General features: G+C 44.9%; 1 protein-coding gene across 1 annotated transcript in view; it reads right to left on the bottom strand.

Annotated features, from left to right (window-relative positions):
- Positions 1–25728, bottom strand: part of LOC126199212 (UDP-glucosyltransferase 2-like) — a 156755-nt gene that overhangs the window by 58654 nt on the left and 72373 nt on the right. Inside the window, exon 4 of the mRNA XM_049935991.1 lies at positions 3594–4053. Within this exon, the coding sequence (XP_049791948.1) occupies positions 3594–4053 (460 nt within the window). The remainder of the gene's footprint in view (positions 1–3593; positions 4054–25728) is intronic.

Genomic DNA, 25728 nt, shown 5'->3' with positions numbered 1-25728 from the left:
CTTCATCTCTAAATACACTCCTGGAAATGGAAAAAAGAACACATTGACACCGGTGTGTCAGACCCACCATACTTGCTCCGGACACTGCGAGAGGGCTGTACAAGCAATGATCACACGCACGGCACAGCGGACACACCAGGAACCGCGGTGTTGGCCGTCGAATGGCGCTAGCTGCGCAGCATTTGTGCACCGCCGCCGTCAGTGTCAGCCAGTTTGCCGTGGCATACGGAGCTCCATCGCAGTCTTTAACACTGGTAGCATGCCGCGACAGCGTGGACGTGAACCGTATGTGCAGTTGACGGACTTTGAGCGAGGGCGTATAGTGGGCATGCGGGAGGCCGGGTGGACGTACCGCCGAATTGCTCAACACGTGGGGCGTGAGGTCTCCACAGTACATCGATGTTGTCGCCAGTGGTCGGCGGAAGGTGCACGTGCCCGTCGACCTAGGACCGGACCGCAGCGACGCACGGATGCACGCCAAGACCGTAGGATCCTACGCAGTGCCGTAGGGGACCGCACCGCCACTTCCCAGCAAATTAGGGACACTGTTGCTCCTGGGGTATCGGCGAGGACCATTCGCAACCGTCTCCATGAAGCTGGGCTACGGTCCCGCACACCGTTAGGCCGTCTTCCGCTCACGCCCCAACATCGTGCAGCCCGCCTCCAGTGGTGTCGCGACAGGCGTGAATGGAGGGACGAATGGAGACGTGTCGTCTTCAGCGATGAGAGTCGCTTCTGCCTTGGTGCCAATGATGGTCGTATGCGTGTTTGGCGCCGTGCAGGTGAGCGCCACAATCAGGACTGCATACGACCGAGGCACACAGGGCCAACACCCGGCATCATGGTGTGGGGAGCGATCTCCTACACTGGCCGTACACCACTGGTGATCGTCGAGGGGACACTGAATAGTGCACGGTACATCCAAACCGTCATCGAACCCATCGTTCTACCATTCCTAGACCGGCAAGGGAACTTGCTGTTCCAACAGGACAATGCACGTCCGCATGTATCCCGTGCCACCCAACGTGCTCTAGAAGGTGTGAGTCAACTACCCTGGCCAGCAAGATCTCCGGATGTGTCCCCCATTGAGCATGTTTGGGACTGGATGAAGCGTCGTCTCACGCGGTCTGCACGTCTAACACGAACGCTGGTCCAACTGAGGCGCCAGGTGGAAATGGCATGGCAAGCCGTTCCACAGGACTACATCCAGCATCTCTACGATCGTCTCCATGGGAGAATAGCAGCCTGCATTGCTGCGAAAGGTGGATATACACTGTACTAGTGCCGACATTGTACATGCTCTGTTGCCTGTGTCTATGTGCCTGTGGTTCTGTCAGTGTGATCATGTGATGTATCTGACCCCAGGGATGTGTCAATAAAGTTTCCCCTTCCTGGGACAATGAATTCACGGTGTTCTTATTTCAATTTCCAGGAGTGTATTATTAATGGAAGCGAAGTACGATTGTCATTTAACCAGTGACAGAATTCAAGCCGAGTGGCTCTGTCGACAATGTGAAGATCATGGATGTGCTCTGTGTGAAATGAGCACAAATTTTCCGCATGTAATGTTCCCCCATACACGTGTTCGTGGGGCACTGACACGTGCAGAAAGTCGCCGTGTGCTGATAGTGGGATTACATCCCACGATTTCAAAAATGAGTTGCTGTTCCTGCACAGGTTGTTGAATCACACGTTGTGAAGAAACATGGGAACTTGGAAGAATACCTGTTTCACACAATGTGCTGAAAACTCTGGTAAACACTCTGCGGTCAGGAATACGACGTTTCGGAAAGCGCCGACTGTGTTTTTCAACAGCAGGAGGAGCACTACCGTCGCAGAAGCCGTAAAAATAGCGTCATATCTGCATATTCTTCATTAGTGTACATGTGTGGCATTTTAGCTAAGGCATATACTCGTACAAACACTTTTAACCGATGCTTCTCTTTGTTACTTTCTCAACACCTCACATTATGTCATTCACAAGACACCGTGGACTACTGCACTTCCAACGGGCTAGTTTAATGGTAGAAAGACATCCCGAGCGAAGAGGTTGAAAGCAACGATGTAGGTTGGACTAAAAAAAACGTCAGATAGGTTAGATGGTTAACACACTTATGTCCTCGCCACTAGTCCAAAAACAAATGTAGATTAAATGCGTTCTACCTTGGAAACTATTCGGAACAATACATATGTCCCTATGAAGATTTTTGCTATAAAGGTTCCTGTCATATCCCTGAATACTGACTGTTCCTCCTGGGACACCCTGTTTATCTTGTAAGTACTATGCGTGCCAAATTTTAAATAAATATACATTTTCTTTAGAGCTAGTAAAAAAGGTATCAGTCACAAAATCAAATGACAAAATACAAGCAATAACTCTCTGATCAGCTAGCCACCAAAACAATAACAAACCTAGCCGCGCGCGATTAGCCGAGGGTCTTAGGCGCTGCAGTCATGGACTGTGCGGCTGGTCCCGACGGAGGTTCGAGTCCTCCCTCGGGCATGGGTGTGTGTGTTTGTCCTTAGGACAATTTAGGTTAAGTAGTGTGTAATCTTAGGGACTGATGACCACAGCAGTTAAGTCCCATAAGATTAAAAAAAAAATAACAAACCGAAATGTAACCAGGATATAATTAATGATTCTCCTTCTCCCATGTCTCCCTCCCCCCCCCCCCACCCCCACCTACATACACATAAACATATATTCATATATATTAAAAAATAAATAAATAAAATAAAAACATTGACATACAGCAAAATACACACACACACACACACACACACACAAAGAGAGAGAGAGAGAGAGAGAGAGAGAGAGAGAGAGAGAGAGAGACTAATATATATTTAAGAAACACCCTCTCAGGAAGGAATTACGCAATTACACACAGGAGATACACACACACAAGAGATGACAAAAAAAATCAAAACAAAACAAAAACAAAAGAAAGACAAAGACACAACACAGTTGGCAACACACACACAGGAAAAACACACATATATTGATCACAAAATCGAAAGTACAAGTGATATATGCAATGGGTGAAAGAACGCCAGAAATCGGCCAGCTGGAATACGGAAAATGACGAATACATCTCCAAGACCATATACATGAGTTAACAGCGCTGGAAATCGTAACACCGAACGGTAAGTTCATATTACGAACTTTTTGCTACAAAAGTTGATTTTAATCTAAAAAAACAAGAGAAATACACGACAAAATGTAATATGGCAGCATGTTATATTTACTACATAATACGTTTATTGTATGTAAAAGAAGGAAACATGTATTACAGGCCACTGATGATGCTTCCCAAACAAATGAAGCGAAATGCGAATGGCAACAAACTGCCTTCAACTGGTTGCATAGACGGTACATAAGGTACCTCCAAGAAAAAAATTTTAAGAAAAAATCAAATGGCTCTGAGCACTAAGGGACTTAACATCTGAGGTCATCAGTCCCCTAGAACTTAGAACTACTTAAACCTAACTAACCTAAGGACATCACACAGATCCATGCCCGAGGCAGGATTCGAACCTAGCAGTCTCGCGGTTCCACACTGAGCCAAAATTTTAAGACTCTGTAATGTGCTTACCTGTGGCAATGGCTTTTGTTCAGTAGCGACATGAATGCCCGTGAGTTCGATGATATTCGGAAGGTGGGGCCGAGGATAGTTCATGATGAAGTGGTTGTTGATGATCAGGAGGCTAAAATTCTTGTCCGTCTCGTGGACTGGCGGGGGATCCGGACCGACGTATTTCCGCATGATCTTCTCCTGCATGGGAGATATCTCAAAGAACCACTGGTACATCAGCCTCAGGTAGAAGTAGGTGTTGTACAGCCGCTGCCAGAAGTCCATGTGGTCAGAGAAGCCGAGCCACATGTCTGGCATGTAGGCCGGGTTGACGGGGTTGCCGTGGCTGTGGTACACCGACAGCGGCGGCGACAGGGTCAGCACGCCGACCAGTGGTGGGGACCCCACCTTGTGCACCAGACCAAAATAGGCGAAGTAGCCCAGGCGCTCCACCACCACCAAGTCGAACTTCTCGCCAGATCTGAAATCCAGCCATCAACTGCTCAAAGACAATACCACCACAAACTCACGACTGAATGTACACTCGACAAAAAACTAGTCACGTCTTTGAACATCACGCTAATACGGTGCAAGAGGCCTCTAGCCAGTATCAAATTGTGTCAATTCGCTGAGGAAAAGAGTCCACAAGCTTCCTCAGGTGTGCTATGCCCAGCTGAAGGAACTCATTGAAGATTAGATCCCACAGAGCAGCCAAATGGCATGGATATTGATACATTTCACCCACTGTTCCAAATGGTCACAGGAATCATTCCATGAAATTTCGGACGAACTGCCAGATGTCATCAGTGCGAGGGGCATTCAATAAGTAATGCAGCTCATTTTTTTTCTGAAAGCCGGTTGGTTTTATTCAGGGTTCCAATACACCACATTATTTCCAACTGCTTTAGCTACAAAATCCTACTTTTCAACATAATCTCCGTTCAATGCGAAGGCCCTATCCCACCTTACTGGGAAGGCCTGTATGCCCACGTGGTACGAACCTGCTGGTTGACGTCGGAGCCAACGTCTTGCTGCATCAACAACGTCCCCATCATCCACGTATTGCTTACAACAGATTGCATCCTTCATTGGGCCAGCTACATGGAAGTCGGAAAGTGTGAGATTCAGGCTGTAGGGTGGATGGGGAAGAATAGTCCAATGAAGTTCTGTGAACTTCTCTCGGGGGGGGGGGGGGGTGCAGACTTGTGTGAGGCCTTGCGTTATCGTGGAGAAAAATGATTCAAATGGCTCTGAGCACTATGGGTCAGAGGTCATCAGTCCCCTAGACTTAGAACTACTTAAACGTAACTAACCTACGGACATCACACACATACATGCCCAAGGCAGGATTCGAATCTGCGACCGTAGCAGCAGCGCGGTTCCGGACTGAAGCGCCTAGAACCGCTCGGCCACAACGGCCGGCTATCATGGAGAAGAAAAGTACATTTGCATTAATTTTGTGGCACCTCGAATGAGAGTGTCCGCACGTCCCAACATTGCAGGAGTTACAGCAGAGTGCGGCCGGCCGGCATGCCGGAGATCGAACAGGTTTCCGCGATCTTATTGCGATGACAGATGCCTCGTCCAACGACTGACCAAGTTTTATTCACTGTTAGCTCTACGAAGACGTTCTGCGAGCGCCTGTGAATACCGGCGATGCTCTGATTTGGTACCAAAATCAGCTCAATGACAGCTCCCTGCTTACAATTGACATTTTGAAGGTTAAATATGCGCCGCCACCCATTGGAACTTCGTGAAACTATAAAGTCGAAGCGGGAATATTCCACGCTGCGCACAACAAATTCCACATTTCTTTCAACCAAAATTGGCCGAGAAAAAATGTGTTGCATTTTTTACTGAACACCCCTCGTAGATTTGAAAGATTACCGTCAAACCTCCTTGCCTAGGGACGCCAGATGAAAGTTGATGTCGTCAAGCGCTGAATGAAAATTTAGCAACGGAAAACTGGGGAGGGGAGCTTGAGAGCGCTACCTAGAGGACGTGCCCTTTCTGTTCGATACTAGGTAAGGGGCTCGAGGGCTCACACGCTGATGTGTGGGTCCCTGCATTCTATATCTTTTATTTTAAATTAATTTCTTTAACTTGACTCCTATGTGATTTTTGGGGTATGTTAAAGATTGATGACAATTGATTACCTATTTATTTTAAACATTATCACTCGACTTTACAGCGATTGCAGCAATTGTTCCAGTTTAAAGATATTATAATTTTACAACTTCTAGCTCGGGTATATTATACACTAATCTGATCTGCACGCACATTTCTACGGGCAAGACGGAATTGCATTGGCCAAATGTATACCACCAAAGTCTCCCAATACTTTACATGGGACATCCACTATGTGAGGAGGATAACGGGCAAACTGGGGACCAGATACATTAACACAGGGGGTCAAATTTCCGAAATTAAAGGAGAACATTCGTTTCCTTACACAATCCGAAGCTGGAAATAAAAGAATTAGTACAAATATTCAAATACCTCTCTTCCACGCGTGAACATCGAGACAGACGCACTGAGGGCATGTCTGCTCACTTACCCGTCTTCTGTAACACTCCCAGAATATCGCGGGCACCCAGAGGTCTTCCTGGGCACCGGTGGAGGGGATGGTCGAACCACTTGGCCGTGACCAACCCCTCCACCCCAAATCTTGTGACACTGGAACGTCTTTGACTTTGACGTGCCTGTGCTGTCTCTCTGAACCCCTACCCAGGAGTAAGGATGGCACTACTATACTACGGAACTACTTCCCAACTAAGATTTGGCCACGCTTTATGGAAAGGTGTGAGGAGGATTAGGAAAGTTCATGTCCAGATTCACATTCACGTACAAGAAATGCATAATACACGACACATATAAATACGTATTATGAAGCCTGACACATTTCTTTCCAACCGTCCACATGGGTTCTGTTGCACCCGCGGCCGGCCGTGTCGTGCAATAAAATTGGAGGCGGAACCGCCTCCGTTTGTACACTCCTGGAAATGGAAAAAAGAACACATTGACAACGGTGTGTCAGACCCACCATACTTGCTCCGGACACTGCGAGAGGGCTGTACAAGCAATGATCACACGCACGGCACAGCGGACACACCAGGAACCGCGGTGTTGGCCGTCGAATGGCGCTAGCTGCGCAGCATTTGTGCACCGCCGCCGTCAGTGTCAGCCAGTTTGCCGTGGCATACGGAGCTCCATCGCAGTCTTTAACACTGGTAGCATGCCGCGACAGCGTGGACGTGAACCGTATGTGCAGTTGACGGACTTTGAGCGAGGGCGTATAGTGGGCATGCGGGAGGCCGGGTGGACGTACCGCCGAATTGCTAGACACGTGGGGCGTGAGGTCTCCACAGTACATCGATGTTGTCGCCAGTGGTCGGCGGAAGGTGCACGTGCCCGTCGACCTAGGACCGGACCGCAGCGACGCACGGATGCACGCCAAGACCGTAGGATCCTACGCAGTGCCGTAGGGGACCGCACCGCCACTTCCCAGCAAATTAGGGACACTGTTGCTCCTGGGGTATCGGCGAGGACCATTCGCAACCGTCTCCATGAAGCTGGGCTACGGTCCCGCACACCGTTAGGCCGTCTTCCACTCACGCCCCAACATCGTGCAGCCCGCCTCCAGTGGTGTCGCGACAGGCGTGAATGGAGGGACGAATGGAGACGTGTCGTCTTCAGCGATGAGAGTCGCTTCTGCCTTGGTGCCAATGATGGTCGTATGCGTGTTTGGCGCCGTGCAGGTGAGCGCCACAATCAGGACTGCATACGACCGAGGCACACAGGGCCAACACCCGGCATCATGGTGTGGGGAGCGATCTCCTACACTGGCCGTACACCACTGGTGATCGTCGAGGGGACACTGAATAGTGCACGGTACATCCAAACCGTCATCGAACCCATCGTTCTACCATTCCTAGACCGCATGTATCCCGTGCCACCCAACGTGCTCTAGAAGGTGTAAGTCAACTACCCTGGCCAGCAAGATCTCCGGATCTGTCCCCCATTGAGCATGTTTGGGACTGGATGAAGCGTCGTCTCACGCGGTCTGCACGTCCAGCACGAACGCTGGTCCAACTGAGGCGCCAGGTGGAAATGGCATGGCAAGCCGTTCCACAGGACTACATCCAGCATCTCTACGATCGTCTCCATGGGAGAATAGCAGCCTGAATTGCTGCGAATGTTGGATATACACTGTACTAGTGCCGACATTGTGCATGCTCTGTTGCCTGTGTCTATGTGCCTGTGGTTCTGTCAGTGTGATCATGTGATGTATCTGACCCCAGGGATGTGTCAATAAAGTTTCCCCTTCCTGGGAAAATGAATTCACGGTGTTCTTATTTCAATTTCCAGGAGTGTATTTCCCGGTGCGAGGGAGCGGCGAAACCTGCTGCTTATGGAGCGGAAACTACTGTACCGTTTCAGATCCTATGGGCGCTACGGCTGTTTGATGAAAAAGTTTCAGTGCAGATGCACAGCCAACGTCTGAGGTTCTACAGAAATCATTAATTTGAACGGGAAGTTGGGACTTTTGGGTCTGACGGAAGCCCTGTCCCGATGGCGCAGGCGGTTACGGCAACCGGTGTAGAGTAGCGGGGCATCCACGATCAATTCCCGGTCCGGCACAAATTTTCTACTCTCGCCGTTGCAGGCCTCAATGCCCCGTGCGGCTGGAAGTCTTATTTCCTTCCTGTCTCTCTCCTGTTCCATTTCCTTTCCATTCATTTCACCCCAGTTATTCAGAGATGTCAGTAACTCATTGTCACAATGTTTCGGCGTAGAGTCTTCTGGCCATCTTAAGGTGTATACTGGCGAAAGCTCACTGAGGTTTCTTGTTTAATATTCCACAGGCAAATGCGTGGTGAACCAAGTTGTCACTGCGCATGCGTTTCTTAAGTGCATATGCTTCTGCTGTAATTCTGTCCACTGCTCTGAGTGCCCTCTGTGGTGAAAGCTCGCTCTTTCGATAACACACCAATCGTCTTCACACGATAAAATTACTGAACGTTGCCGTCTACGCAGAGTGCTAAGGTTTCCTGTTACTGGATTCCATGCATTATGTAACTGGCAGCTGCCGGCCGGTTTGATAATGGCCTAAGACAGTCGTATTTCGAGTGATTCATATATATAGGGTGTCCCAGGAGGAATTGGCCAATATCCAGGGGTATTACAGGAACGAAACTTAGAAGCAAAAACGTCTAGCAAAAATGAGCTCCAAAATGCAGATCTTAAGAACAATGAGCACTATTTCATCTTCAAAACTACGAAACAAATTTCTTCTTCAGCAGTCTCGTCCTTTCCGTGTACTGAGAGGCGGTAGTATGATCCAAAACAAGATAATAATTGTGACGTGCCAGTCACATATCGCTGTGAGATATCTGACTATTTCTGCGCTTATTTCTTAGCTGTTTTTGAGGAGAGTACAAGGCTTTCTAACTCAGGAAGAAGGTTTCGCGTTATCATGTTAGAAAGGACTGGCCTCGGATATCTGTACTGTGATCTGACTCGACCACTGGAGGTTAGTCACACTGCTTTAGAGAAGGGATATAGTCCCCAGGGCACTGCAGTTTGCAAAAGTCGGGTGCGATAAGCCCCTGCTCCACACTTTCGTCAGCAAACGCCAATGGATTGCCCGTTTGAAGGCAGTCTGCCGCTAAGGCACTGAAAGACTCTAGTGTATCACTGAGCGTGACGATTCACCTCCCTCTACGCATATTTAAGAACGGACCGCCGTGGCTCTGCTCATCCGGTGTGAGAAAATTCGTTGCCTTTCACTCCAGATTTTGTTATCCCGTTAAATGTGCCTTGTTCGCCACCATGTTTTGATGACAAGGGGTGGTCCAATAGAGGAACATGCCCAGCAGCCGGTACCAACCTCTAGCGTGTTAATATTCGTTCTGTAAGTCAAGAATGAAAAATTTGTGCAGGTTTCCCCTGTATTCAAATACATGAAGCGAATATTCTCACTGGTCACTTTGGCAATGGTTGCGAGTCCTCTCTGCCACGTAGAATTTTTCAAGAAGTGGGGAGTCAGTGGGGAGTCGGATTTGATAAAGGATAACTGGACGTACTTGTTTTACAAGAACAATATTACAGAATGAGATTTTCACTCTGCAGCGGAGTGTGCGCTGATATGAAACTTCCTGACAGATTAAAACTGTTTGCCGGACAGAGACTCGAAATCGGGACCGTTGCATGTCGCGGGCATGAGCTCTACACTATATCACTTGCCCGCGAAAGGCAAAGATCCCGAGTTCGAGTCTCGGTCCAGCACACAGTTTTAATCTGCCAGGAAGTTTGAAGAACAATATTTTCTGAAATCGTGGTGACTATTCATCAATGAAACGGTTTCTTCACGATAATTCATAATGTTCGAAACCAGTATATGTTCGAAAATCCTTTCGTTTGACAGAACATAACTGGAGGCCCTTGTCGGTTGACGTCCTCTAACGCACTCGAGGTCACCCGGGGCACCGTTTTCCTACAGCTGTCTCGCCCGTCCTAACCCTGTGCTCACTGGCGGAGATAGGCGCACGCTTGCTGAGTTCGGAGAGTTGTAATGGCCACTCTTTTTCATGGAAGCGTAATCCACTTTCCGAAGAGCTGACAATTTTTCAGATTTTACTACGCAACATGTATCTTTTGATTAGCTGTATTTTTGTCTGAGTCCTGTACTTGTTAATTTTGCATTTGCGAGGTGTTTATATTAGGAAAGCTTGTTGCGTTTTTCCCTGAAGACCTGAGTGTTCCAAGTAAATTGGTACCTTCAAACTGTGTTAGGAAGATTTTGTAATTTCAGTTGAGATTCTACAGAGCTCCCCCTCAAATGTTGTACGTGTTTTTGTATTGGTTTAAATAGCGGCGAATTCTTCGTCATTTCGTGTATTTTTTGTTCAGTTATTTGAGCGAATAAATATCTATTGTATTCAGATTTGATTTGAATTTCAGTACCTAGAATTTTCTTGTTTCTTCCTGGTTAGACGACGCTCTACGTATAAATATAACGAGTTTATCTGCATTTCTAATTACTTTGTTTCACTGGGATAGTGTTCCGTTGCAACACAGTGACAAAACCTCCTGATCGTTCAGTTTATACGCAGATGTGATCAGCTGTTTAACTGACGCAATACGAGCATTGAACTTGCTGATCTAGGATGCTATTGATGATGATGCAAGTACAGTCGGATACCTACCACTTTGCGCGACAAAGTAATTGGCGGTTACATTTCAAAATTTGCATTTAAAATGGTCTCTAAACTGCAAATGTTCAAATGTGTATGAATTCCTAAGGGACCTAACTGCCGAGGGCTGTCCCTAGACTTACACACTACTTAAATTAACTTATGCTAAGAACAACACACACACCTATGCCCTAGGGAGGACTCGAATCTCCAGCGGGAGGGGCCGCGAAATCTGTGACATGACGCCTCAAACCGCGCGGCTCTAAAGTGCATGCGTTAAGAGTTATGAGTACTTGTTCATCTTCTATACTGCGAAACACGTTTGTTGTACTGAACAAGTGCTCATAGCCTTAAGGGATGCCTTTTAGAGCCCATGTTTTCTAGACAATTTTTTTCCTGCTTCGGTCCGCACTACCTCCTCCACCTTGACGTTTTTGCTTCGAAGGATCATTCCGGACATATCCCTCAATATTGACAATGACTGTTGAGATACTCTGTATGATGGAACGAATGTGACGGCGGTTTCCAGTCATATACTGCGTGGAATCCTGTTATAGGAAAAATTCATGCTCTGCATAGCCAGTGTGTTGCTCTACGATTTTACAGTTTGAATACAATTGATGTGATATGCAGGGCGTTTGCAAATTCCCGTTACAGAGTTGTAGGTCATGTAGAAGGGAGGTCGTAGATAATATTTTGAACTGGAATCCATGTCCAGAAACGTACCGCTTCCGTGCTACAACCATTTGGAAACATGTTAGTAACGCGATCACTTTTACAGGTAATTCGTTAGGCGTGGCTCAGTACATCACTTGTTTCACAGTTCCACTCATTAACAGCCAAAGTAATTGCTCGTGTACTAACTGACGGGTTCTCTTCAACGTGATGCAGTACGGCATCTTCCAATTCTCCTTGGAGAATCACAGTCACGGCTGCTGACGGTGAAGGTACCCTTTCTCGAAGCCGTTGCGTAATTGTGGCGAAAAGGGTATGCAATGGAGTCGGACGTTGCGGAGAACGATCTTTATAAATGGGACGAGCAGCTCTTCCGCGATATTCTCTATTCAGAAGGATCGTATCGATGTACTCCACAAATGTCTACACAACCATGATGCTCTGCCACTCACAGATACGCGAATGAGGCTCGAAACGAGTCAGAGAGCTAGAATAGACGTCAAATGACATCATCCGAAAGAGAGATGGAACAGACGTCGAATGACATCAGCCGATTCGACGTACATCTACATCTACATCTACATGGATACTCTACAAATAACATTTAAGTGCCTGGCAGAGGGTTCATCGAACCACCTTCACAATTCTCTATTATTCCACACGCTTGCTGAGTTCGGAGAGTTGTAAGGGCCACTCTTTTTCATGGAAGCGTAATCCACTTTCTGAAGAGCTGACAATTTTTCAGATTTTACTACGCAACATGTGTCTTTTGATTAGCTGCATTTTATAGCGCGCGGAAAGAATGAACACCTATATCTTTCCGTACGAGCTCTGATTTCCCTTATTTTATCGTGGTGATCGTTCCTCCCTATGTAGTTCGGTGTCAACAAAATATTTTCGCATTCGGAGGAGAAAGTTGGTGATTGGAATTTCGTTAGAAGATTCCGTCGCAACGAAAAACGCCTTTCTTTTAACGATTTCCAGCGCAAATCCTGTATCATTTCTGTGACACTCCCATTTTTCGCGATAATACAAAACGTGCTGCCTTTCTTTGAACTTTTTCGATGTACTCCGTCAGTGCTATCTGGTAAGGATCCCACACGTCGCAGCAGTATTCTAAAAGAGGACGGACAAGCGTGGTGTAGGCAGTCTCCTTAGTAGGTGTTACATTTTCTAAGTGTCCTGCCAATAAAACGCAGTCCTTGATTAGCCTTCCCCACAACATTTTATATGTGTTCCTTCCAATTTAAGTTGTTCGTAATTGTAATACCTAGGAATTGAGTTGAATTTACGGCTTTTAGATTAGACTGATTTATCGTGTAACCGAAGTTTAACGAGTTCCCTTTAGCACTCATGTGGATGACTTCACACTTTTCGTTATTCAGGGTCAACTGCCACTTTTCGCACTATTTAGATATTTTTTTCTAAATCGTTTTGCAGTTTGTTTTGATATTCTGATGACTTTACTAGTCGATAAACGACAGAGTCATTTGCAAAAAATCGAAGACGGCTCCTCAGATTGTCTCCCAAATCATTTGCAAAAAATCGAAGACGGCTCCTCAGATTGTCTCCCAAATCATTTATATAGAGAAGGAACAGCAAAGGGCCTATAACGCTACCTTGCGGAACGCCAGAAATCACTTCTGTTTTACTCGACGACTTCCCGTCAATTGCTACGAACTGTGACTTCTCTGACAGGAAATCACACATCCAGTCACATAACTGAGACGATATTCCTTAAGCACGCAATTTCACTACGAGCCGCTTCTGCGGTACAGTGTCAAAAGCCTTCCGGAAATCCAGAAATACGGAATCGATCTGAAATCCCTTGTCAATGGTACTCAACACTTTTTGTGAATAAAGAGCTAGTTGTGTTTCACAGGAACGATGTTTTCTAAACCCATGTTGACTGTGTGTCAATAGACAGTTTTCTTCGACGTAATTCATAATGTTCGAACACTATATTTGTTCTAAAATCCTGCTACATATCGATGTTAACGATATGGGCCTGTAATTTAGTGGATTACTCATACTACCTTTGTTGAATATTGGTGTGACCTGCGCAACTTTCCAGTCTTTGGGTACGGATCTTTCGTCGAGCGAACGGTTGTATATGATTGTTAAGTATGGAGCTAATGCATCTGCATACTGCGAAAGGAACCTATTTGTTATACAGTCTCGACCAGATGACGTAAGCCCTCCACCCTGCACATTCCCGGCCATGGGTTCCTGTGCAAAATATTATGTACTCACTCTCTTCTACAAGTCTTAGAAGTTTGTAACGGGAACTTCCGAACACCCTGTAGATGAGACTAGCGTTCATCACAGAAGGGGCTCGGAGTAGCACACGCAGCTGCATCAGAAGCATATGTGTTCATGCCATGCATGTGCAGTGACAAGTAGTCACCCCATGCTGCTCCAGTGGGGTATTACGAGGGCTATTCGGAAAGTAAGGTCCGATAGGTTGCGAAATGGAAACCACGGTAAAAATCAAAAATGTTTTATTTGCAACAGTTAGATACACCTTGCAGCTACTTATCTCCATAGTCGCCGATCCGACTTAGACGTGTATCGTAGCGTTGTACCAACTTTCCAATACCCTCGCTATAGAAGGCAGCCGCCAGTGCTTTCCGCCAATTCTCTACGCTGGCCTACGGCTCGTTGTCTTGTGCCAAAATCTTGTCTTCATAGCCAGCGGTTCGTGTGAGCAGAGATGAAACTCAGAGGGAGACAATTACGGGCTGTATTGTGGGTAACCAAACATTTCCAATTGAAACGATGCAGGAGCATCTTCATTGCCCCTGCAGAATGAGGCTGAGAATTGTCTTGAAGAAGAAACAGCACGACAGTTATGTAATGTTAGCTGCATAGCTTCAGGCGAAATTTCTCACCAGGCCCTCGCACTTGGCGGCAGACACTATTTTCTAGACATCTTTACGCACTCACTGCGAGCTCAGAAATGAGAAGAGCGACGTGATGCTAACTGGGGTTATACTAGAGACACTACCCAACACATCTGTGCAAAGCTTTATCGGATTTTCATAGTCGTTTCCATTTCGCGACCGATCGGACCTTACTTTCCGAATAGCCCTCGTATATAGGGAAGCTCAGTGTACGTTCGCCTGCATACGCCCGAAGACGGCCAGCAGACTGCCCCGAATGTTTTTGCAGCAAGGTACTGTTGTCCTACAGTTCACCAGTAATGTCATGGAATAATCTACACTCCTGTAAGATAACTTCACAGCCACATATATTTTACAGAACATTAAAATCAGTTGATTTACCGGTCCATTTCAGGTGTAATTAAGTGCCTGAGTTTTCTTCGTAACAGGGATGTATGCGTACACCTTCTGAACCCAACTGTCGTCATCTTGCTAGACCAAAGAAACTACAACGCATTCTACATGACGAAAGGTCAAAACAAGGTCGTCGAGAAGATTACACTACATTCTTGTCTCCTGGATGTAGCCAATTTCTACTTTTGAGTTTCATTTTGCTATTAATTCGGTATAGTCTGCACTTGTTAACGTAATATGGTGTTGGTTTACAAATTTTAATTAATAATAAAGATCCTTACAGTATGTTCCAGCGTAAAGAACGCTGAGAAACGTCATAAATATACATTTTCAACTTTAGATGTTGCACAAGCAAATATACACTGAAGAGCCAAAGAAACGGGTACATCTACCTACTATCGTGTAGCACTCCCGCGAGCACGCAGAAGTGCCGCAGCACGACGTGACATGGACTCGATTAATGTCTGAACTAGTGCTGGAGGTAATGAACACAATGAATCCTGCAGCGATGTCGATAAATCTGTAAGAGTACGAGGGGGTGGAGATCTCCTCTAAACAGCACGTTGTAAGGCATCCCCGATACGCTCAATGATGTTCATATCTGGAGAGTTTGGTGGGCAGCGGAAGCGTTTAACCTCAGGAGACTGATCGGGCAGCCACTCTGTAGCAATTCTGGACATATAAGGTGTCGCATTGCCCTGCTGGAATTGCCCAAGGCCGTCGGAATGCACAATGGACGTGGATGGATACAGGTGATGAGGCCGGATGGTTACGTACATGTCACCCGTCAGAGTCGTATCTAGACGCATCAGGGGTCACAAATTACTCCAAATACATACGCTCCACACCATCACAGGGCCTCCACCAGCCTGAACAGTCCCCTGCTGACACGCAGGTTCCTTGGATTCATGAGGTTGTCTCCATACCCGTACACGTCCATCCGCTCGATACAATTTGAAACGAAACTCGTCTGACCAGACAACATGTTTGAGTCATCGACAGTCTAAAGTCGGCGTTGAAAGGCCCAAGCGAGGAATAAAGCTTTGTGTCGTGCAGTCATCAAGCGTACACGAGTGCGCCTTCGGCTCCGAAAGCCTATATCGATAATGTTTCGTTCAATGGTTCGCACGCTGACTCTTGTTGGTGGCCCAGCACTGATTCTGCAACAATATGCGGAGGGGTTTCATTTCTGATACGTTGAGCTATTCTCTTCAGTCGTCGTTGATCCCGTTCTTGCAGATCTTTTTCCGCCAGCAGCGATGTCAGAGATTTGATGTTTTACCGGATTCATCATATTCACGGTACACTCGTGGAATGGTCGTGCGGGAAAATCCCCACTTCATTGCTACCTCGGAGATTCTGTGTCCCATCGCTCGTGCGCCGCCTATAACACCACGTTGAAACTCACATCATATAACCTTCCATCGCAGCAGCAGTAACCGATGTAACAACTGTGCCCGACACTTGTCTTATATAGGCGTTCCCGACCACGGCACATGTCTCTGTATTTGAACACGCATGCCCGTACCAGTTCCTTTGGCGCTTCAGTGTAACTGACGTCGGTCGAATCAGCTGAGCGGTTGCGCGCCCAGGAGATGTCAGTGACCCTGACTCCGCGGCCGACTGCCGGCGAATAGGCATGGCTCTTTCGGGCTGGCTACTGGAGTGTATTCGGCCCGACTCAGAATTCTACGATGACACTTGTGGCTCATCCGATGCGTACTTGGTGTCGGTAGCCGTGCCGTCGGATGATCTGCTACCTACCCCTGGTAGGTTACAGCACCCGAAGGCACCTGAGTGTTGAAGAGGAATGTGGATCCCAAGAGTCCCTGCTGCTGGCTTCCGCGCGGAAATCCTGTATTGGCAGCACTCAGTGATGCGGTGTTGTTGGTAGTAGTGACGGATACAGAAAACCCTCAAGGAGGGCGCGCTAAAGATATCTTGAGCTACCTTTACTTATACCGTAAAAAAAAAAAAATCATCAAATCACATGCAAAGGTTAAGAAAGATCTATTTAAACTGATTATACACATGAAACTTCCTGGCAGATTAAAACTGTGTGCCGGACCGAGACTTGAACTCGGGCCTTTGCCCCCAGGCTGTGGCTAAGCCATGTCTCCGCAATATCCTTCCTTTCAGGAGTGCTAGTTCTGCAAGGTTCGCAGGAGAGCTTCTGTAAAGTTTGGAAGGTAGGAGACGAGGTACTGGCAGAAGTAAAGCTGTGAGGACGGAGCGTGAGTCGTGCTTGGGTAGCTCAGTCGGTAGAGCACTTGCCCGCGAAAGGCAAAGGCCCGAGTTCAAGTCTCGGTCCGGCACACAGTTTTAATCTGCCAGGAAGTTTCATATCAGCGCACACTCCGCTGTAGAGTGAAAATTTCATTCTGATTATACACATATATAAGACAGTGACATCTGATGATATAATTGTTACAATTGTGGTTCTCTTCTATAAATGATGAATTCTACGCGCTTGTTCTTCCTGGCGAATCGGTTAATTACATCTTCAACTGGACAATCAATGTCAGTGTGAGTTTTCAACAGAGCTAAACCATTAAATCGATCCTCCTCCATTCTACTCTGTACAAGAAAGCAATAGAATATTCGCGACTTTTCTCGAACAAATGACAGACAGAATAACGTATCGAGATCACTAGAATGGTCGCGACTTTTCTCGTAGGTGTGTGTTAGCTATCTCTGTGCCAGACAGGAACGTATAAAATACGATGACGCGGACGCGCGTGCTACATAGGGAAGTACAACTACTCGATAACTCGATTCAGTCGAGTCGGCTGCTGAAAGAAACTAACTAGTGGTGTGCGGGCTGACTGGCGGGGGCGGCGCGGGTGTCAGTGCGGGAGGCCCCGCATAAGGGGGGGGGGTCGGTGGCTGGGGAAAGGGTGCACGCCCCGCGACTCCTCCCCCCCCCCCCCCCCGCCCTATCTATCCGCCACTGGTTGGTAGACAGTTAGCTTCTCGATCGGCAGATGGTTGGCGGCAAGCAGTATGAAGTTCATCAGGTGAATGCCATCATCTTGACTACATCTTTGTCTAGTTCATAGACAGTGGTGGAGCACCTAGGACATAGTATGGTGTCACCGCCAGACACCACACTTATTAGGTGGTAGCCTTTAAATCGGCCGCGGTCCGTTAGTATACGTCGGACCCGCGTGTTGCCACTATCAGTGATTGCAGACCGAGCGCCGCCACACGGCAGGTCTAGAGAGACTCCCTAGCACTCGCCCCAGTTGTACAGCCGACTTTGCTAGCGATGGTTCACTGTCTTCTTACGCTCTCATTTGCCGAGACGATAGTTTAGCATAGCCTTCAGCTACGTCATTTGCTACGACCTAGCAAGGCGCCATATTCAGTGATTAGAATGAATTCTGAACAGACAATATTGTGAATCATGTACCGTCAAGAGCGACGTTCATCATTAATGGATTAAAGTTAAGTATCACACTAATTACGTCCGCCTTCTGAATTCTAGTTCCTTGTCATGTTCCAGACCTCACGTCAGTATAGTCCTTCCCTCCTCACGCCAGCCTGCGTGAGCTAAAACGCGTGCATTTCGGTCTTCTCTAATAACACGGTGTTGGCTCTTCAGCATAGATTCGCTACAGTATCGCAGTCATGGAATCGAGTGCTATTCTGTGATCCCAAAGATCAGCTCGTGACGAAAAAATCCGAGCTAATTGGAGGGCCCTGCCCATAATGCTTCAAACCTTCTCATTTCCAAATTGATCCAATGATCTTGTCAGCCAAGACAAAGTTTGGCAAGCGTGAGGACAAGCAGAAGAAACTCTCGGCTTGTGCGGGCGGGCATTATCTTGCTGAAATGCATGATTAGTATGGCTTAGCATAAGGGGCAACAAAGTGGGTTGTAGAATATGTCAGCTTACCGCCGTGTTGCAGGATCCCGCGGATTACAGCCAAATGAATTGAAATGACACCCCAGACCATCACTTCTGGTTGTCGGGCCATGCAGTGGGCGATAGTCAGGTTGGTATCCCACCTGTGTCCTGGGCTTCGGCCTGGAATCTCACTGACTGGAATAGAACTGTCTTCTGTGATGAATCCCGCTTGGAACTTAGCCCATATGACCAGTGAAGACATGTCTGAAGACGCCCCTTACAGCGGTGGGATACCAACCTGAATTTCGCCTGCCATACGGCCCAGCAACCAGGAGTAATAGTCCGGGATGCCATTTCATTTCTTAGCAGGACTCCTCTGGTTGTCATCCACTGCATCCTTACAGCACAACGGTCCGTCGACGATATTCTACTGCCCGTTTTGTTGCCCTTCATGGCAAGCCATGCTGGGCTTACATTTCAGCAACATAATTCCCACTAGCACTCAGTGAGAGTTTCTGCTGCTTGTCTCCATGCTTAACACACCCTACCTTAGCCAGCAAGGTCGCTTGATCTCTCCCAAATTGAGAACGTTTGGAGCATTATAAGCAGGGCCCTCCTTCTGGTTAAGTATTTTGATGATGTAACTCGCCATTTGGACAGAATCTGGCACGACATCCCTCAGGAGGTCATCCAACAACTCCGCCAATCAATGCCAAGACGAATAATTGCTTGCATTAGGACCAGAGGTGAAGCAACGCATTATTAATTTGTTCAATTCGTGAAGCTCTTTCTCTTGAAAAAATTATCAATTTTTTCTGAAACTGCAAGCATTTGCTTGCCTTTATATGTACACCACATCTACCGACTTCCGTCACATTTAGATAATTCCTTCGTGGTGCGTCTTTTTTTTCTATCTTAAAGTGTACTCAGGGTGTATACGTTGACAAGAAAAAAAATTCCCGGATTTCCCGGTTAAAAATACACCTTCTCCCGGATGAAAATATACTTCCTCCGTGTTATGTGATAGTATACTTTTCCTCGGAACTGTAAAACTTATCAATCCTTTGAATGGTTATGGTTCTATACACCGATGTAGAATTTCCCGGCCCTTAAAAACCGAAACTCAATTAAAGGGGGTAGGAGGTCAAACGGGCCGACTTGGAGCAGGAGAGGCACCACAGGACATTTTATTTTCTACTGTCTATACTTTTACAAATAAATTCATAAAACTTTGTCAGCATGACCAGGAAGGATTCAGGATTCACACTCATAACAGTGGAAGTGCAAAAACATAACAAAATAAATTCTTTTTTAGATATGAAATTTCATCATTTTTTCACTTACTGTTGGCTGCATTTGTTGGTAAGAGAGATTCTTTGATGAATTTTGCACAGCATACAAACCATACTTACAGGTGTATGAAACTCTAGAATTTTCCAAAACTATTAAAAACTGTGGTAAAAAAATAAGATAATTAACTACAAAATTTGATTTTTTTCTAAACATAAAGTTTAAAACCTAACAGCTCATTCACTTTTTCATAAATTGAATAGATTCTAGAGTTTCAGACACCTGTAAGTATCGTTTGTATGCTGTGCAAAATTCGTCGAACTGTCTCTCTCTTACTTATGAAGAAAAGTGTACCTATAGCAACAAATGCAGCCAATAGTAAGTGAAAAAATGATGAAATTTTACATGTAAAAAAATTATTTTGTTATGTTTTTGAAATTCCGCTGCTACGAATGTGAATCCTGAATCCTTCCTGGTCATGATGACAAAGTTTTATGAATTTACTTGTAAAAGTATAGACAGTGGAAATTAAAATGTCCTGTGGTGCCTCTCCTGCTCCAAGTCGGCCCGTTTGACGTCCTACCCCCCTTAAAATAATAAAATACGTTTTGGAAAGATCTTTGATGTGCAGAAACATGTACACTGCATATTTTCGTGAAGTAGTCAGCCAATAGCAATATAGCTGTTAAGTAGCGCGTACACACAAATAGGGAAAGTTAATCGTTTAAATTAATATACATAGTTTTGCTACAAGCAAACAAAGCTTTCACGTATAATATTGGTCTCGAAGATTAATAAGCTGCAAGAGAAGCTAAGCTTTCAAATATAATGTTGATCTTTTTTGGGCGCGTTACACTTTAAGATACATCACACAAATGTGCCAGTAAAATATTTAATAACGACATAAATGTATGATCTGGACTCGAAATTTTTCAAAATGGTCGTGCTCAAAGAGTTGATTTTTAAATAACAGTCAAACGTTCTGTGATTTAAGAAATTCATCGTACTTTCTCACATATAGTTCATCTTGCGTTAAAGGAAATTTACTTTGAAAGTAACGCTTTTCAAACAACCATTCGCAATATTTTCCCGCGACCTGTTAGAAATAGGTTCGTTTCAGTACTTGCCAGAGAGCGCCAAATATCAGGCGTCACCGCACTTGCGCAGCTACGATGATGCAGGAGGCCCGTATGTTCGTACGTGTAAAACATTAAAAGATCTTACATTACGTCATAAAAGAAACAAGACATCAGAGGATACTCAAAAAGCATCGGAATTTCGTGAACCATACTAAACTGCATAATTCGGCTTAAAGTGCAGATTCGTATGTAAATTTTCTTGGAGTAGCAGTACTGTTTTCTCATATTTGGTTCTTTATTATGGCATAATGCCATATATGATAGAAGATGAAAACATCCACTTCTGAAATGCAGCGAACAGTTGAAACTAGCCAATAGTGTGGAATTAAACACTTCGTTTCAAATAAATTGACTGCCTTAATGGAAAAAATTAATAAAAGCGAAACTTCTTTAGCAGACCGACAAAAATGATGTGGTTTCTCGAGCTGATTACGTGTATTTTGTCACTGCCTACTAGATAAAACGAAATAGGTCGGTCTAACGTTGCAGCCATTGTAACACACACCAAATAAACGAGACTGTTTTGGCACAAATTGTCATTTTTATAACACGACAGAATATAGGTCACAAAGTACCAATATCTAATGCTTATTAGGCATACTACAAGCAAAAAGCTTTAGATTCGGAAATAGTTTTACATTTCATTCATACGCTCCAGCTTCTCAAGCATGAGATCGAAAAGTAGTAGTACGAAATCTTTATATAAATTTGGAATCGTCATATTCTTCCATAATTTGTGTGATTCCCCCTTTCTTCTCCTTCCTCGTTCTAACAATCTTGTCATCACTAATTCTATAACTATTCGTGCCAGTGTGAAAACTTTTTTTTTTTTTTTTTTTTTTGGTTAACTTCACTAACCCTGACACAATCAACGGTTTAATTATCCCACGTTTATTTTCCGGTTAGGCGTTATTACCTGTTCGTACAACGCGTTTTCCGCGCTACTCCCAGAGTAGAACTTAGGCAGCTGCTACCGGGGACTGTACAACTGGCCCTAACTAGTGTAGCGGTCTGGCCAAAAATTTTCTGTCAAAATTTCATTTTCTTGGATACACCGAGAAGATAATACATAATCTTTCTTACCTGTTATTTCCGTTAGTCATTTATTTCCATTCTGGTAGTCTGAATCTATGGATTTCGCTGGCAGTTATAACAACGCTGATCATTCGCAAACCCAGTCAACCACATAAACAGCGATTGGCATTAACCCATTTGGCTTTAGTCCGCTCAGCTCCTATAGCCCCGTCTCCTTCTCTCTGCAGGAAAGTTTATTTCTAGATGCAACGGGGATTCCCTTGGCAGAGTCATCACGTACACGATGCACACATTCAAAAATCAGTTTATGATTCATTCAGACATCGACTTAGAATATGTTCCAAAATCAACAGGGTTGCTTTTCAAAATCATATGAGTAATCGACAGACCAACGAGCGCTGGATACTAGGCGCTTTGTGAAACAAGGTTTTTTCCCTCAAGAATATGAATTTGCTGCTTGATGCTACTGCTTATACAGCTAACAGCAACACTTCTGTAGCGGGAGAAGGTACTACACATGCACGACTCAACTGCGCATGCCCATGAGCCCGCTCTCAACTGCTCAAATGCATCTAATGTAAACAGTTGTGATTCACACTCATCGGAGGCAATTTGTTGTTATGAAGCATTGCATAATCATCCTAATCCTCTAACACATTTTGCTGTTGGCAGACTTTTTTTTTGACCATTTTATTTTATTATTGTATATGGCGCATTTCACTTGCAACTTCAGTATTTTTTTTTTGTTTTTTTTTGCTCTCGTCCATGTTTTATTGCTGCAGTATTATTCCGTAGTGAGTGGATACATGAATATCCTTTATTACAGTATTGTTTCTTACCAGTGAAACTTACAAAAATTTAACTGAAGACTAAAACCAAAAAATTCCCGGAATTCTAAAAAACTTCCGGATTTTTCCCGGTTTTCTCCCGGATGAAAAATTCCCGGGTTTTTCCCGGATCTCCCGATTGTCCCGGGTCGTATACACCCTGGACTACTATATTAAGTACTTACCCAGTTTAAGTTTCACGCAATTAAATGAGCAACCAGTAGTTAAGTTTAACATTAAATACTGGAAATTTGAAATTGAGACATATAATACTGGTGTATGTGACTCGCTGTTGTAAGTGATTAACACTTCAGATGAGGTCGTTCGTCTCGGTGGTTCTTAGTGGAACAACAATACGCTACACAACACTAGCCAAATTGATCCAGACGTATCACTTATACGAGGGATGCTCAATAGAGTTTACCGGTAACGCGGAAAAGCTTGCAGTGAATAGGGCAGCCATGTACTGCCGCCTGAGAAAACTACGCGTTACACTTCGCATATTCTCAAAGTATTGTTCCTTCTGCTCTCTCAGTTAAGTTGCAGAAGTGAATGGAAGTGGCTATGCATTTTTGGCGTCTACAAACTTCATTACGTCTCGGCATTTCGTGAGCAGCGTTACACGATAAAATGTTGTGTTCGCCTGAACAATGATGAAGTGAAGACAGCTGGTCTGCTATGCTCTCTCGTCAAGCCTGTTTTCCTTGGCACAAGACATTGCAATACAGCCAGGAAAGTTGCGAATTGCCCGAGGACAAGTGGCACCTATTACGGCCTTAACATAGACAACAATCAATACTAGGGAAGCCATTACTTAAAGTGATCCACTTCTGATTATCAGACAGCTTGCATGAATTTTGAGGAAATCGATTGGAATTATTCACATGACTTTATAGGAACATTTGCACATGTCCAGGGTTGAACATGCTAGATACTACGATTAATTCTGCAGCAAAGGCAAAATCATGTTGATAGTGCCACTATTGAAAATAATGTTTTGAAAATGAAGGTGATGCAGGGAGGCAAAGCATCATCTCTGCAGATGAAACGTGGGTGTATAGTTGTGACCCAGAAATGAAACAGAGTAGCACAGACTGTGTGCAATGTGGCCAACCACCTCCAAATAAAGGTGCATGGACATAACTCTGAGAGCAGGGCAATAGTCATCACATTCTGCAGCTACGAAGGCATGGCATACACTCCTACTGTTCCAAGAGGTGCTATAGACGCTGCAGCGTACTGCGGACAGGACTGGAGCTAACTGATGAAGGATCATATTTCAAAGAAGAGTAAAGAACTTCTTGGGCGTTAGAAGCTTCATCATGATGGTGCCAGATCTCTCATTGCCCAAACTGTGTTAGAGGTTTTGAGCAAAAAACGCATTTGTATAGTACCCCATTTACCTTCCATTTCAGACCTAGCATCGAGTGACCTTTTGCCTCTATCCCACTGCGAAAAATGACCATAGGTGACATAATTTTCATAATAGAAACCTACAAGTGAAGGATTTAGATGTAGTTTGAAGTGCGTGCAATGTAAGGTCTTCCTCACGTCTTCCAGGAGTATAACGGTGATGGGACAAGCACAATGGGTGCAGAATATACTGAAGATAACAAAAGTGTGAATTAGGAAACTTCTGAAGGAAAATTTTTAGAAAATAGTAAGTACCAATCTTTATTGAACATAACTCGATTATTGTTGTTGTTGTGGTCTTCAGTCCGAAGATTGGCTTGATGCAGTTCTCCACGCTATTCAACCTCGTGGAAGCCTTTTCATTTCCAAATCACTAATGCAACCCACATCCATCTGGACTTGCTTAATGCACTCGTCTCTTGGTCTCCTCTCCAATTTTTACCACCCAACCTTTCCTCCAATATTGAACTGGTAATTAGATTCCTTGACGTCTCAGCATGTATCATATAAACCGACCCCTTCTCTTACTCTTAGTTCCACCGTAAATTTGTCTCAATATTTGAGAGCTGGTTTCCTGAAACGTTACCCAAAAAAGCCATTACAAAGTCAAGTAAGCCATGGATTACTAAGGAATTTAAGATATAGTGTAAGAGAAAGAGGGAAATATATGTACAGGCCAGAATAAGTCAGGATCCGACGTTACTTGCTTACTACAAAATATACTGTAATATTTTAAAGGGAAGTCATTAAGAAGTCGAGAAGCTTATGTGTTCTGACAGAAATTAATAATGAGGATAATAAGATTAAAACTATATGGAATATTGTCAAACGGTAGACGGGGCAACCTGACAGTGCACAACATACCATAGCAATAAAGGGAAATGATGATGTTGTGAGTGGTAACTAACAAGTTGCAATTATTTTTAATAATCACTTACTGAATGTAGCAGCAAAAATAGGATTAAATGGTTCAGTTGAAGAAGCAAAAAATATGTTAAAAATATCATTCCCTAGGACTTTAGGCCTTTAGAATAGCATCAACATCTGCCACTAAAATCAAGGAAATTATAAATATACTGAAAAACAAGAGCTCATGCAGTGTCGATGGAGTCTCTAACAGAATTTTCAAGTGTTTTTCTAATTTAATAAGTGGAGTCCTTAGTGATATATGTAATGCTTCACTGGCATGGGGAATTTTTCCAGACAGATTGATATACGCAATTGTCAAACCTCATCATAAGAAAGGGGACAAGAGTGACTTAAATAATTATAGACCAATCTCATTGCTGACTACATTTTCTAAAATATTCGAAAAAGTTATGTATTCAAGAGTAGTCTCACATTTAAGTGAAAGTAATTTACTCAGCATGTCACAGTTCGGATCCTGGAAGGGTTACTCGACTGAGAATGCTATCTACACATTTACCCATCAAA

The sequence above is a fragment of the Schistocerca nitens genome, chromosome 8 (genome assembly GCF_023898315.1).
Source record: "Schistocerca nitens isolate TAMUIC-IGC-003100 chromosome 8, iqSchNite1.1, whole genome shotgun sequence".
Lineage (NCBI taxonomy): Eukaryota > Metazoa > Arthropoda > Insecta > Orthoptera > Acrididae > Schistocerca > Schistocerca nitens.
Note: the sequence above shows the minus strand (reverse complement) of the source record. Positions and strands in the feature narration are given on the sequence as shown.